The 16,450-nt window shown below is 39.1% G+C and overlaps 1 protein-coding gene across 1 annotated transcript in view; it reads left to right on the forward strand.

The window, feature by feature from the left end:
* Positions 1–3,417: 3,417 nt before the first annotated feature.
* Positions 3,418–16,450, forward strand: part of NSG2 (neuronal vesicle trafficking associated 2) — a 70,919-nt gene continuing 57,886 nt past the window's right edge. The window contains exons 1-2 of the mRNA XM_020969159.2: positions 3,418–3,677; positions 4,765–4,915. Coding sequence (XP_020824818.1) covers positions 4,787–4,915 — 129 coding nt within the window. The 5' untranslated portion in view covers positions 3,418–3,677; positions 4,765–4,786. The remainder of the gene's footprint in view (positions 3,678–4,764; positions 4,916–16,450) is intronic.

A 16,450-nucleotide genomic window follows, 5' to 3' on the forward strand; every position in this document is an offset into this window, starting at 1 on the left:
TAACAAAAATTATCTGGAAGAAAAAAATATCAAGAATATCAAAGGAATCAATGAAGAAAATGTGAAGGAAGGTGGCCTAGCAGTATCAGATCTCAGACTATATTACAAAGTGGTAATCATGGAAACGATCTGGTATTGGCTAAGAAATAGAGTAGGGGGTCAGTGGAATAGATTGGATACATAGCACATAGCAGTAAATGACCATAATAATCTAGTGTTTGATAAACCCGAAGATCTAAGCTTTTGGGACAAGAGCTCACTATTTGACAAAAATTGCTGGGAAAACTGAAAAGCAGTTTGGCACAAACTAAGTATAGTCTAACATCTCACATCATATACCAGATAAGGTTAAAATGGGTACATTATTTTGACGTAAAGGGTGGTATCATAAGCAAATTAGGTAAGCATGGAAAATTTTACCTGTCTGATCTATGGATGAGGGAAGAATTTATGAACAAATAAGAAATAGAGAAACAGAGGGGATGTAAGATGGATAATTTTGATTGCGTTTAATTAAAAAGGTTTTGCACAAACAAAACCAATGAAGCCAAGATTAGAAGGAAAGTGGGAAACTGGGAAAAAAAATTTTATAGCAAGTTTCTCTGATAAAGGCCTCATTTCTTAAATATATAGAGAGAACTGAGTTAAATTTATAAGGATGTGAGTCATTGCCCAATTGATAAATGGTCAAAGAATATGAACAGGAAGTTTTCAGATGAAGAAATCAAAGCTATCTATATACATATGAAAAGATACTCTAAATCACTATTAATTAGAGAAATACAAATGAAAATAACTCTGATGTGTCACCTGACACCTGTCAGATTGCCTAACATGACAGAAAAGGAAAATGACAAATGTTGGAAAGGATATGTGAAAAATTGGGACACTGATTCGTTGTTGGTAGAGTTGTGAACTGATCCAACCATTCTGGAGAACAATTTGGAACTATACTCAAAGGATTGTAAAGCTGTGCATATCCTTTGACCCAGTAGTACTAATACTAGGTGTGTATCCCAAAGGGATCAAAAGAAAAGGCAAAGGATCTACAAAATATTTATAGCAGCTTTTTTTGTGGTGACGCAGAACTGGAAATCGAGGAGATGCTTATCAGTTGGGGAATGGCTGAGTAAGCTGTGATATATGACTGTGATGAAATACTGTTGTGCTGTAAGAAATTATAAGCAGGATGGTTCCAAAAACATAGGAAGACTTACGTGAACTGCTGCAAAGTTAAGTAAGGAGAACCAGGAGAACATTGTACACAGTAACAGCAATACTGTATGATGAATGATCAGCTGTGAAAGACTCAGCTGTTTTGATCAACACAGTGCTCCAAGACAGTTCTGAAGGACTTATGATGAAAAATGCTATCCACTTCCAGAGAAAGAGCTGATGAAATCAGACTTTAGACTGAAGCACAAGTTTTCACTTTCTTTATTTTTCTTGCTTTTTTATTTTTATTTTTTTTTGCAACATGGCTAATGTGGAAATAAGTTTTGTATGATTTCACATGTATAATCAGTATCACATTTCTTGCCTTCTCAGGGTGGAAGGGAAGGAGAAAAATTGGAACTCAAAATCTGAAAAAAAAAATCCTAAAAATAAAATTTAAAAATAATTGGATCAATAGAAATTCCCTTTGTTGACTTTTTCATCTTTTGTTGGATAAAAGTATAATGTAAGGTCAGAATTGTTTCCTTGTTTGTATTTGTATCCCTCATGCCTGTGACGCACAATTGGCACTTAAGGAAAGAAAGGGAAGAGAACAAGTATTTATTGACTGTCTAGCTGTGTCCATCATTGTGCTAAGTGTTTTAAAAATATCTCCTTTGATCTTCACAGTATTCCTGGGGGACGGGTTCCATTATTGTCCCCATTTTATAGTTCAGGAAACTGAGTCAGGCAGAGGTTTTAAGTGACTTGCCCAGGGTCAATCAGCTAGTAATTTTCTGAGGCTGGGTTTGTTTGACATCAGTGAATTATTAATTACTCTCTTTGGGGCAGAGAAAAAGCTTTAGCAGATGTCCAGAGAACCAGAATTTCCAATGATCAAACCTGTAGGGTCACAGATCCAGAGCTGGAAGGGACCTCAGAAGCCGTCCAGGCTAAGTCCCTCATTTTATAGAGAAACTGAAGCTGAAGGAGTCTCAGGATGTGCCACGCACAAGACGTATCATTTGAATTCAGATCCTCTGACTCATTCTTTTTTCATTGTAGCATATCTTCTTTATATCTTTACCAGCATTTGGATGTTTTACAAATCCCTTATGTATTTTCTCTATTTCTGCTTCCATTGATTATCATCCAAATACTTTCTTTTTTATTTCCTTCTGGTTCCTGAATGTTCCATTTCCATCAGTTTATTTCCTTGCCTCAATTTCTTCTTCTGTAACAGAAAAATAACTCTGTATTCTGTGATCAAAGAGAACTTAGGAATTGAACAAAGAGTCTGCTGATAGATTTGAACTGGATATTTTCCCTATTTCTCTTGCAACAGCATGTAAGTTCCCTTAAGCTTATGCTGTAATGACAGTTATGGAGGAAGAGCCAACTCACTCAGAACTAAGCATAGGACCCTAATGAGGTTCTTTCAGATGCAGTAATTTTAGAAACAGGATATTTTCCAGATTTCCTGGAATTTACTATTCACTCCAGCTCCTCTTTCCTGAAGTCTTCTTCTTCTGGCCACCACCTTCAAATAATCTGAATTTCCCTTAACCCTGAAAAACGGCCTTCTTTAGACCTCCTTGGGCCCTTCAGGATTCTTTGCATTGAACATTTGATATAAAATTCCCAAATGTATGCTCCTGGTTCTGACCTTAATTACTAGAAATGCCAGATTCCCTATCACTCTGGGACAGCAGCAATAGAAAGAGACCCAACTCAGAATTAATTTTATTCCCACTTTAATTAACTTGATTAGTTCTATGAACAAAATGGCTCTGACAGAAAATTTCAGGTATCCAAAATTTGGCTTTGGGTTTTTTTGTGCTCCTGGATCACAGTTTAGTTCTGAAAGGGGTATCCTTTCTCAATTAGCTTTCCTTTTCATGTCCTCTAAAGGCTCAAGGTGGCGTTGCTTGGTAAGTGTATATACGTATATATATATATATATATATATATATATATATATATATATATATATATATATATATATATATGTATATATATATATATATATATATATATATATATGTATATTTCTATTCCACCCTATTCACTTCATTTATTAATTCTTTCTTCCCTCTTGAAACTGTATTTTCTATGTGGCAGTTGCGGCCATGCATCAGAAACAGCAGGTGGTGCCAGATGCCAGATGGAATGGGAAGCCACTGAGAGAGAGAGAGAGAGAGAGAGAGAGAGAGAGAGAGAGAGAGAGAGAGAGAGAGAGAGAGAGAGAGAGAGACAGGAGAGAGAGAAAGAGAGAGAGAGAGAGAGAGAGAGAGAGAGAGAGAGAGAGAGAGAGAGAGAGAGCGAGAGCTGTGTGCTTATTGCAGGCAGGAGCTACTATAGTCTGCTCCCAGCTTACTGTTAGTAGCTCTTGGATTCAGGCTGCTACACCCAGAAGCCCTGTCCCTTCAGCACCATCAGTCTGAAGCTCTCGATCGAGGGAAAACCATCCCTGCTCTTCAGATTGGCCTGAATCTGGCCTGACTCTTCAAGCGTGGTTTGCAGTAAGTACAAGGGTTTACTTTGCTCCATTTCACCCACATCCTACCCTACCCCACCCTCTTTCATTATGACACTGTTTTTTTTCTCATCAACAGGACTGATAAATGAAATCAGGTCATGCTAAGCTGCATTGTGGTCCTAAATGGAGGATTCTTTCTTTGAATCAGAGAGAGGTAGAGAGGAAGAAATTCAGGGCATTTATTTAGTTAGGTATTATACAGTTTGATATTAAAAACATATATAGCCATACCATGTTGGAGTAAATCCAGTGGCTATTATGTTGACTCAATCAAAGAACCAGATAATAATGACAAGAATACTAAAAAATGTAGGATATGAATACATATTGATGAAAATGTGCAATAGCTTTATGAATCTATACATGGACACATGCACATGCAAACAATACACTTCTTAGTAGAAGGTTTGTGAAGAGAAACTGTAAACAAAAAAATAGCAATTCAAATAGTGAGGTGAAATAATCATACTGCATGATGCTCGAGAGTATTATGACTTTGTTCTGCCTTCTGGTTATGTCTTTTCAATGTGACAGCTTGCATTTTTCACTTAACATTTAAAATTATTTCTGTTTTGCACAATATTTTAAAACTACATCTTTAATTTGCTTTTGGCTTTCCCCAGACTGTGGCTGTTGAATCCTATGTGTATTAGGACAAGGGATTTGTACAATTGGAATACTGTCTGGAAACCCAACAAAGGTGTCCCGAAAGGATCACTGAACAGTCTGAAGAATTATGTCTCAGTCTCGAAAGACCAGGGTTCAAATCCAGGCTCAGATACTAGCTGAGTGATCCTAGGAAAGTCACTATACCTCACCAAGGCTCAATTCTGTCCTCTGTAAAGTAGGGATAATAATGCCTGTGTGGTTTATATACCTTACAGAGTTGTGGGGAAAAGCTCTGTTATCTTTTAAACTCAATAGAAACATAAGCTCTGAGTTGTGAGCTTTGATGATAATATCAGCCAGAATGGAGCTATTTAGGAAGGAACTATTTCTCATGACTGTGATCTTCTATTTTTTCCTGCACTCTCCTTCTGTTGTCACCTTACTCATTTGGACTGTTTTAGGTCTGGGAAGTGAGGCTCAAGAATGGTGAAGCTGGGGAGTAATTTGAGTGACAAGAACAGCAAACAGCCTTCTGGTGAGGACGGCTTTCAGACTGTTCCTTTGATAACACCCTTGGAAGTAAATCACCTGCAGTTTCCTGCTCCAGAAAAGGTAACACCAATCATCTCCCCTATTCTCCCAGAAGTCAAAAGGATTCTTTTCTTACAAAATTTGTTTACTTATCTTATGGCATCCCCTGAATCATATCAATGAGATATAAATGAAATATTTTTTTCTTTTTTTAAGAGGGGGTTTAACATAGCAAATGAATACATAGGACCATAGTTTTGGAGCTAGAAAGAACACCAAACAACATATTATCCAGCAACATCATGTATGTACTTACACTAGGCTACACACTTTAAGTGACTTGTCCAGATTACACAGGGGTCAGGAATTGGACCCATCTCCTCTAAATCCAAATCTAGCTGTCTTTCCACTCATTCCACAGCACCTCCATGGAGTTGGAACAGACATTGAATATTATAGATGAAAGGGACTTTATAACACAGAACCTAGATGGAAATAGTTGGAAGGGACCTTCTCAGAGATCATACTCTCTTGGAATGCACTCAGAATGTAGAGTGTCAGAGCTTTAAGGGGTTGTGGGGATCATCTAATTCGTTTACCTCATTTTTTAGATGAGGATGCTAAGGCTTAGAGAGGGTGGAGTGACTTTCCCAAGGTCTAGCAGAGTTGGGACTCTAATGTTAGACCCAGAATGGACCTGAAGAACAATGGCTTAGTTCAAACTTCCAATTTCAAACTTCCAGCTGAGACCAAAAGAAGGGAAGTAAATTGATCAATGCCACATACACATTTCTGAATGTTGTAGAGAGGAAGAGTCCAGCTAACTTTAAAACATGGGTTTAGTCATGGGAAAAGTTTCATGTACGTTTAATGAAATAACAATCAAAAGAAGGTGGAAGCTATCGTAGAGGAGACACAGACACTTACTAATCCTGCATCCAGAGGGAGGCTTGTATAATCCACAAAGGTGAGGGAGACAGCTTATTTAATTTATGACATGTCTGGAATTGGTTTTAGCTGAATTTTTAAAAATATGTATTTGGTTAAAATGTCTTGAATATATCTTGGAAGAAAACAATGGAATCCTCTACAGGAAAGGTAAAAATGGAACATTCTGACTATTTTATGTTTTCATCAGCAAATGTGAGGGAACAGTGAAAGTTTTAGCCAATCAATTTGTTAAGTGAAATCTCAAGAGTGATCTGAAGTGCATGGCTGACTTTATTTTTAAAGCACAATAGATATTAATATAAAGTCTCTGTCATGGTAGCAAAAATGTGTAGTTATCAAAAGCCACTGAGAAATCTGTGGTTCTTTTTCCCAGAAACAGCAGGAGTTCTAGCCCCAGCTCTGCTCCTAACTGGGTATATCACCTGGTAGGATCATAGATCATAGGATCATAGATTCAGAGCTTTAAAGGGCCTTAGAGGCCATCAAATCTGGTCCTCCCATTTTACAAGTGAGGAAACTGAGGCACAGACAGGTTAAGTGACTTGCCCAGGGTCACATGGTTAGTAAGGGTCTGAGGTGGGATTTGAACTTAGGTCTTCCTGATTCCACGTTCAGTACCCAATTTTTTTCTTGCTACCAAAGACTTCAGTCTCTTGGCCTCTGTTTTTTTCATCTGTCAAATGAGGCAGTCTTGGATTAGAACTAGATGAATTCTAAAGTCCCTTCTAGCTCCAGCAGTCTGGGTTCTGTGGTGTTAGAACCTTTTCAGATCAAGCATTCTGCTCTGTAAGGTCCTAGCCATTTCCAAGAATCTGTTCTAAGGTCTCTCTCAGGATGGATGTTTTTTGTCATGCATTCTAAGTTCCTTTCTAATTCTGAAATTCTGTACTCTATGCTTTAAAGTCCCTTTTAGTTCTATTCTCTGTGTCTGTTTTTTTTAAGGCATCTTCTACCTTTAATATTCTATGAATCTGTCATCATGAGTTCTTGTAATTGTAAGATTTTAAATTACGAAAATTAAGAGAAAAAGTATCTGGAAGAACCCAGCTTCCCTCTACACATAAGGGAATATATATTGCCTAGGAATAGAGGGGAGAAAAGCCTGCTCCAGGCTTTGTCAGGCTTCGGGTGGAATCTTTCTCCCAAGACATCAGTCTCTTCGTGGTTCTTTTATTCACATATCTCTATAAGATAAACAGAAAAGAGATGGTAGGGTAGTAGTACTCTGCTCCATCCCTAAGATAAATCCCAATTCCCTGCTGTAATTCCCAGGGAACAGAGTGGCTGTAGGGACAGGCATGCTTTTGAGCATGCTTTTGCTCATAAGGGGTGTGATTTTTTTTCAGATCTCCCTGTAAACCCTAAGGGGGTTTATATCCCCTATCCCCCCACTCTCCAGCTTCCAACCCATGCGGTTAGACATTGGGGTTGATGGTACATTTTGTTAGCAATGTTGCCCATCTGGGATGGACAAAGCCATTTTCTCACACTGTCTTCTATGGTCATGGTGGTCAAACCAGCCTGACCAGAGGATTTGGTTGATTCCATTTCACTACTCCAGCAAGACCATGTATTAAGAGGCAGAAGCCAGTCACCGAATCACAAGTTGGAAAGGGTCTTTAGAGCTGGGGAATCCTCTGTCCAGCTCCCTCATTTTGAGGTAACTCCTAGTTTATGTAGTAGGCTAACAAAGCTTCCCAAATTGGACCTCTTGAATTTTTAATCCAGCCAGTTTTGCCAATGTATATAGTTGTGCTTACACTAATTCATCACTCCTGAATGTTGAATATATAATACTAATAATTATACAGTATATATGTTTCGCACTTGGAAGTTTTCAAAGCAAATTCATACCTGTTAATTCATTTGAGCCTCACTATACTTTATGAGAGGGAGGGGCAGGGATTTTGATTCCCATTTTATAGATGAAAACACTAAGGTTCAGTAAGTGTGAAATCACTTGCCTTAGATCACATACCTATTAACTGGGGGAGCCTGGACTCAAACTTAGGTCTTTTGACTTTGAGTTCACCACTCTTTCCTCCATCTCGCTCTGCCTTTTCTAAGTTACCACAACACTGTAGCATTTCTACTAGGGATTCAGACTGGGATCTTGGCATCTGGTCCAATCCTGTTTTACAGATAAGGAAACTGAAGTCTAGGGAGGGAAAATGACTTAATGGTCACTTTTAGAGCATGTAGCTAGTCAGTGGTAGAGCCAATATTCAAACCCGGTTCCTCTGACTTCATCTCCAGGGCAATATACCACTCTCTGTACATTGGTTTAGCTTATATCTTTAAAAATATAAAAAAAAATCCTAATGAATAGTCCTTTAATTAAGATGAAACAAGATTGCATTTCTGATTGACTCAGACCTTCATGTGAACTCAGAAACTAGAAAGGACCTTGCTAAGTCATCCACTTCTGACTGCTATAGTTTAAGCTCTCATTCCAATCATCTGTAAAAAACAGTCAAGCCCATGAGCATTTATCAAAGTGAGTTATTTTTACTTTAGAAGGAAAATAGATGCCATAACTCTTTTTGGCACTTCATTCACCCAGCTTGTTGTGACCCTCCTCAGAAGAATCAACAGAATTTGGCTAGAGAGCAAAAGAGAAGTTCATGTGTCCATGAGAGAAGTTGGCATCATCTTGGCATCATAGCTGTCCTTAGGCCTCAGTGCAGTTGTTAGCCTCTCTCGGCTCGCTTGCCCTATCCCTGCCACAACCTCATAAGTAGTGAAAACAGATGGATGCTCAGGACACCTTGAAGTTTGTCTTGGTGCTCCAGAGATTAAAATTATTAGCTTTGCTTTAAAGGTGGGAAAATTGAGTTACCAAGCAGGTAAGTATTTTGTTCTAGGTAGATCATGGGAATGAGTTCACAGCAGAGTTAGATGTCTGATCTCTACATTTCAGTGCCTTTGATTTACCTACCAAGCACCTCCAATCCCTACAGTCCAGTTAGGTAGACTGGGGACATATAATTAGGCTGGAATGGAGTGTGTGTGTGTCTGTGTGTGTGTGTGTGTGTGTGTGTGTGTGTGTGTGTGTGTGTGTGTGTGTGTGTGTGATAGAAATTTGAGATAAGCTGTTGAATTTCTCTCCTTCCTTTTAAGCCTGACTGAAATACCACCTCTTTCATAATACGTTTCTGACCACCCTAGTCCTCAGACCTCAAATAGCACTATGTCTACACCTCACTAGTGTACTTATCATGCCATATTGTATATTACACATATCATCCTTCTACCAGACTGTTTGCTCCAGGAGGCAGGGATTAGATCTTTCCCAAACTTTATATATTTTCAGATCTTAACAAAGTTAAGATCACAGCTCAGCACTCAGTAAGCACCTAACATTTGATTAATTGAACTGAATTAAATGTAGTTTCTCCTAGAACCATGTGCCCAACATTTATTTGGCCCCAGCTTTGTAAAAGGCACTGTCATAGGCTCTGAGGATACAAAGAAAGATTTTATATAGGCTCTGCCCTCTGAGGGGAAGGATAAAAGCAGAAGGATAAATAAATAAATTATTATGACCCAAAGGTAATTAAGATAAATCTAGAGATGAGTGAGGCAAAAAAAGCTAGGAACATTTTGAAGTGGAAGAGATCGCTTTCACTTTGAGGAAGGTGAGGGTTGAAGAGGGTGGGTAAGTTTTTTGGAAGAGGTATTGGCTTAGTTGGGTGGTGAAAGAAATGAGAGACTTCAGCAGATGGGGGGTGGCAGGGAGAAGGTAGGAAGGAAAGTATTCCTGACCTTGGACATAGCAAAGACCTAACACTGGAGAATAAAGAAGGTAAACTAAGCGTACAAAATAGGACAGTTTAATTGGAATGTCGAATATGTCAAGAGTGTGAGATGGAGCTATCCAAGTAGTTTGGAATCAGATTGTAGAGGGCCATGAGTACTAGGATAGTGAGTTTATATTTTCTTTGCTAGGAAAAGGTGACACACTAAAGATTTTTGGGTAGATCAGTGACATAGTCACGACAACGCATTGAGAAAATTATTAAGCCAATTATATGGAGGATGGATTGGAGATGATAAGAGAGAAAAGAGTTAGGAATGTCAGTTAAGAGGCAGTAGTCTAGGTAGAGAACAGGGCTGCCTTCCCCCCAAAGTCAGCATTACTGATGAATGAAAGAAAAATATTTGCATATGTGTATATGTATAGCTGCTCTAAAATATCTGCAAGTGATAGAGATAGTTTCAAAGTCAATGAAAGACCATTGAACTATTTATTATGGGAGATTCTGCACTTATCTCAGGCCCTCCTCTCTACCGTCACCACACCCTAACCCATGTGCCCCCCCCCCCCAGAGTAATACCTGGTAAGCAGCCTTGGTAGTTGAAACTATCATAGAAGCAATCACGGCATTTGATTTTTTTAAAAAATTAACTTATTGAGTTAAAGTATTGAATTTGGGAAGAAGTATATTTTTGCAGTTGTTTGTTATGAATTCCCAAACCTTACTGACCTTTTGCACCTAAAGGAGTAGAGAGAACTCAAGCTCTGTAGAACAATCTAGAAATTTAGAGAAACATTCCTTCCTTCCTTCCTTCCTTCCTTCTTTCCTTCCTTCCTTCCTTCCTTCCTTCCTTCCTTCCTTCCTTCCTTCCTTCCTTCCTTCCTTCCTTCCCTCCCTCAATTATAAATTTGGCTCTATTCTGTAGTCTAATTTCAATCAATGGGCATCCTAGACTGAACTTACTGATACCCGAGCCCTCCCTCTCTCCCCCTCTCCCCCTCCCCCTCCCCGGGACAATTCACAGGAACTTATTCCACCATTTTACTCTTTTCATCTCATAAAGTTATAGAAAGATTCCCTTTGAGGGGTCATGTGGAATATAGTAGAAGGCACAATGGCCTGGAAATTATAGAATTTTAGAGTTCAGAGGGATCTTAGAAGCCATCTAATTCAACCTGTACCACTAAAAGAATCCTTACTCCAGCATATCTGACGTGTAAACGTTCATCCTTTAATTAAAAACCGCTAATGAAGGTCTAGTGCAGACCAATACTTTCTGTCATAGCTTATTCCACTTTAGGAAGATTTTGGTTATGTCAAACTTAAATTAATCTCTTTGCGATTTTTACACACAGCTTTGAATTTCTGCTTCAGAAAGGCATTTCTAAAATGGAGCCAGAATAGACTGTTCTTTTCAATCTTTTTCCTTTTTTGGAAACTAGCAGGTTGTCCTCTGGGGTTTTCTACCACATCAATAATAATAATAATAAAGTATTCATATTAACTTAATAAAAATGACAGCTTCCCATTGATAAACACCCCCAGGGTTCAGCATGTAGGAGACACTTAATAGGTGCTTGTTGCTTATGCATTCATTTTCTTGGATATTCTTGGACACTCTTACATCAAAGCATTTTACACACAGCACCTGCCTGATTAATCTCTGTGGCACCTTTGTCCTTTGGGGGCCAAACAGAATAAGTCTAATCCATTGTTTATATGGTAGCTTTCCAAGTGCTTGAAGTCAGCCATCAAGTTGCTCCTGAGACTTTTCTACTCCAAGTTAATCAGCCCCATTTCCTAAGTCAGGAGAGCTATCTATACTTGAATTCCAGTTACGCCGCTAACTTGTGGAATGAGTGGAGCACTTTTACCTTTCTGGGCCTCAGTTTCCTCATCGGTAAAACTATAGCTCTCAAACGTCCTTTTCATTCAGTGGTTATTCAAGTTTTCTCTGAAGATCTGGGATTTGGGTTTCTTTCTTCAGTTCTAATAATGTATTTGCTGTATTATCTCAGGCAAATTCCTTAGCTTTTGTTAACAGTTTTCTTCCCTACAAAATGGGGACAATAATACTTGGAATAACTATTTCACAGAGGTGTTACAGGAGAATCACATTATAAATCTTAAAGTACTATGGAAATGAGGCATGTTAGTGGTAAGTGGAATTACTGAGGAGTCTCATAGTAGCCTTTTTCTAGGACAGTCTTAGCAATTTAGAGAAATCTTAGTAAAGTCAGACGTTCTGATTTTGTTTCAGTTCTTTTTTTTTCTGTTTTCTGCTACCCCAGAAAACACTGCCACAGAACACTTAAAGAATCATAGGATTTTGAACTGGAAGGGATCTTAGAGCTCCTCTAATTCAACACTCTCATTTTAGAGTTGAAACTGAGGCCCTGAGATTAAGTGATTTCCCCAAGGTCACATAGCTAGTAAATGGCAGAGCCAGTATTCACATAGATTGTTTCTTTGATTCCTAATCCACAATTTTGGAAGGAGAATGTTTTTATCTTACATGTGAGCAACCAGAGGAGATTCAGAGAATCTAGCTGGGCCAGCTTCTCATAGTAATCCATCTCAATACTTCAATATCAAACCTTAGAGCTTCAGCTTACTAAAAAGAGAATCCTTTCTCCTTCCTCAGCATTTCCACATTTCATTTTTCTCAACTGCCAGTCCTGAGTCTTCTTACACTGGAGATCTCTCTATTATTAATAATTCTGGGAAGTAATATTTAAAATTTTTATGACCTGCACTTTATACAGTCTGAACTGCAGTGTATTATATGAGCTTCTCCCTAGAAGTCTAGAGTTACATCAGGGCAGTGTGGTCTTTTCAGAATGAATAATTTACAGCATTTTCTCAGTGCTAATTGTATCAAATCATATTACTTATTTCTTAGGGACAATGCTCATGTAAATATGAGGAGAAAATTCTGAAAAAGCCCCCATACATTTAAAACCCCAAAGGCTTATTTGCTAAATCACTGTTAAATTACAACTTTTAATAAGAACAATGGAGATAATTTATTCAGCGCTACTTCCAGTACACACACACACACACACACACACACACACACACACACACATTTGTTGTTGTTTAATTGTTTCAGTCATGTTCAACTCCTCATGACCCCATTTGTTTTTTTTTTGGCAAAGATACTGAAGTGCTTTGCCATTTCCTTCTCCATTTTCCTTCTCTCATTTTACAGATGAGGAAACTGAGGCAAGTAGTGTTAAGTGACTTGCTCAGGGTCACACAGCTAGTTAGTGTCTGTGGCCAGATTTGAACTCATGAAGATGAGTCTTCCTGACTACAGGCCTGGCGCTCTATGCACTGCACCATCTAGCTATCCCTACATATATTACAAACACCCCCCCCTCACCCCCCCGCATGTATACAGTATACCTTTGCATTAAATATTTCTCTTAACCAAAGAAACTAGTTTAGTGTACTGTGCAAAACAATGGATTTATCAAAGAATGTGGGTTTGAATCCTGGCTATATTGCGGACTTACAACTTGGCAGTAGGTAGGGGCCAAGATGAAAATAGGCTAAGTGTCTTCAGGCTGCAGGTAGGTTTTTAGAGACAAACTGACAGTCGTTGATTGCCACGGGTCATGTGACAAACAGGAGAGTGTGCAGTGGCAGCCCACCTGCCAGATTACATGATGGGCACAATAGTGACAAGTGGAAGGAGGATTCAGTGGGGCACAGGCAAAGCGCTTGTTACAACTTTACTTTCTTTACATCCTTTCCATTTTTCGCGGGTTTCCAAAATCCTTTGGTTGGCCTCAGGCAGCCCAAGGGCTGTATATTGTGCAGGCCTACTCTATTAGAACAAGTAATTTTCCTTTTCTGGGACTCAGTTTTCTCATCTGTAAAATGAGCAGCTTTGACAAGTGATTTTGAAGGTGTCTTCTAGCTCTAAGATTTTATGAACCTGTAAAATCCTATGATTCACAATTATTTGGTTCCAATTTCTGACTTCAGAAAGCCATTTCCAAAATGGATCCTGAATAGATTGTTTCTTTTCAATCTTATTCCTTTTTTTGGAACTAGCAGGTTACCTCCTGGGGTTTACTTTCACATGAATAATGACAACTTCCCATTGATTATGTATCCCCAGGGCCTAGTACCTAGATACTAAATAAATGCTTGTTGGTTTTTCTTTAATTTTCTTGGATATTCTTATATCAGAATACTTTGACACACAGTGCCTATTTGATTAATCTTTATGGCACCTGCGAGGTGCCATCTGGAAGTAAGGAACCATCACCCTCCTGCTTTTGTGGAAATGGCAAACTGAGGCGTAAAGCAACTCAGAATATTTCCAGAATTCTTACAGCTGAAGGAGGCCTTAGAGATCTTCTAATACAATACCTGAATTTCACAGCTTTGCTGCAGTGACCACCGTGGTCAGCTCCCCCCCAGATTGTCCCGTGTACATCCCTAAGTTCTGTGACCTAGGAGCTCATGAAGAAGCAGGGGCAAGAAGAATGTGTAGCTGGGAAACTTCACACTCCTTAACTAACACCTTTTATGAGAGTTCACTTTGTCTACCCCTAAATCTCCAACATGTGAGGAAAGGAACAGAGCCAGTGAAATTTCCAAGACTGTTTTGTTTGTTTCCCTAGCACCTTCCTTAAAGGCAATGGGGCCTTGCGTTGTGATCTGAGCCCTAGATTAGGAGCCGGGTGACTCCAATATGTCACTTTCCCAATCTACTCCCCAAGGTGACTGTTTTAAACCTCCACTTCTTTCAAGTCTCCCACTCTGCTCCTGTTTCCTTTCACTCAGAGATCATCAATTATGAACATCTTCTTCCACATTCAATTTTTTATTTTTATTTTTTGGCTAGGCAATGGGGTTAAGTGACTTGCCCAGGGTCACACAGCTAGTTAAGTGTTATGTGTCCGAGGCCAGATTTGAACTCAGGTGCTCCTGACTCCAGGGCTGGTGATGTATCCATTGCGCCACCCAGCTGCCCCCGTATTTTATTTTAAAATAACTCCTTGACATTATCCCTCATTCTTTCTTCCTTTAGTCCAATAAACATTGTATGTGTATGTATCTGTTTCCTGTTTGCTGCTGATATAGAATACAAACTCTTTCTCCTGGTTATTGAAGTCCTTCAAAATTTGCTTCCAGTCTGTCTTTCTAGGTTGATTTCACATAATTCACTCTGTACTTAAGCACAGAGAAGAAACAGACAGTGCCTCTATAACTGCCAGCCATTTCTCCTTCTTTCACATCTTGGGGCCAAGCAGACTCCTTACATGTGGTAGCTCTTCAGATACTTGAAGATAGTGTCCATGTCCTCTAGAAGCTTTCTTTTCTCTAGAATACCATCTCCAGTTCCTGCAGTTATTCATCTGTGTTATATTGTATAGCCGTCTTATCATTCTGGTCAACTTTTTCTCAATGTTGTACAGCTTGTCTATAAATGTTCTTAAAATGTGGCATTCAGACCTGACAGAGTGCTGTAGATGTGGTCTTATCAGGGTGGGAGATGGCAGAATTATCAAAAAGCCATGAGACCTTGGATAAAACCCTTCCTTCCATGTGCCTCAGGAGATTGAACTAGAACAGTGACAACATCTAATAACTTAGTCAGGCTCTTCTAGACTGCACCACCTAGTGAATGATTACTTCATGGAAGCCTATGGCAGAGCAGTGAAATGACAGACAGACAGAATAAGGCTTCTTTATTCTTCCATTTCCTTACCTTCCAAGATGCACAATGTATTTTACCTCATCACCCACAGGAATGATAAGACCTAAGACATCATCATCACCCAAATGTATGCCAACTTTATGATGTGGAACTTTGAAGTGATTTGCTATGATCATAATTTTCCTGTCCTCTCTTCCGTTGCCTAATTCCTCCTAAATGTTTTTATCTTCATGCCACAACCTCCAGTCCCATTCTTCTCTCCTGTTCCTATTGGGGTCTTACCCCCATAGTTAACCATTTCAACTATATACTCACTTCTACCCTTGAATCTCTTGTCCCTGCTTCAATTCTTGGTCCTGGGTCCCTCCCTCCACCTATCTTTTACATTCCTCCTCATGGCCTGATGATGACAGGTACCCAGCTGTGTCAATTAGTTACAATACATTTTCTTGTTATCCAGTCTTAGATGGAACCCCCCTGACAATCCATTATTTTTTCTCTTTTGATCACTGCAAGGACCTTCCCTAACTTTTTCTCTCCTGAAGCCTTCTCACACCTTTGTTTGCTGTTCCCTCCCACTTCTTACTAACTCTTAGCCTCCTACTTGACTGAGAAAATTAAGGCAATCTATAATGACCTGCCTTTGCTCCCCCTACTTCATACCTTATAACCTTCCTGTGTCTTCACCCATCCTCTCTGCCTTTGTTTATATATATGATGAAGAGGGAGCCCCTTTCCTTGGCAAGGCTCATTCCTTTGCTTGTGTTCTTGATCTCATCCTGGCCCATCTCCTCCAGCACCTTGTCTCTCTCTCATCTCTTCAATCTTTTTTTAAAAATTTGCTGACTTCTTCCCCAAAGCCTGTAAACATGCTAAAGTCTTAAAAGTCTTTAAGTCCTTAAAACAAACAACCCCCCCTCAAAAAAACCCAAAACAAACCTTCCCTTTATCCTACCACGTAATCAAGCTGTTGTTCTAACTTTTCCTTCCTCTTCATGGCCAAACTCAAAAAGAGTCATCTATACTTACTGTCTCTATTTTCTCACTACTGTCTTATTTCCCAATCCTTTATAATCTGGCTTTTGACACCCAACACTATACTGAAACTGTGCTACTAAAAATTACCAATAATCTGTTAACTGTTTAACCCAGTGACCTTTCATGAGTCCTTGTCCTCCTCTTATCTCTATGCAGCTGTGGATACTGTTGCCCATCCCCGCCACCTCCTTG

Source organism: Phascolarctos cinereus, unplaced genomic scaffold, assembly GCF_003287225.1.
Source record: "Phascolarctos cinereus isolate Bilbo 61053 unplaced genomic scaffold, phaCin_HiC Scaffold_2;HRSCAF=192, whole genome shotgun sequence".
In the NCBI taxonomy this organism is placed as follows: domain Eukaryota; kingdom Metazoa; phylum Chordata; class Mammalia; order Diprotodontia; family Phascolarctidae; genus Phascolarctos; species Phascolarctos cinereus.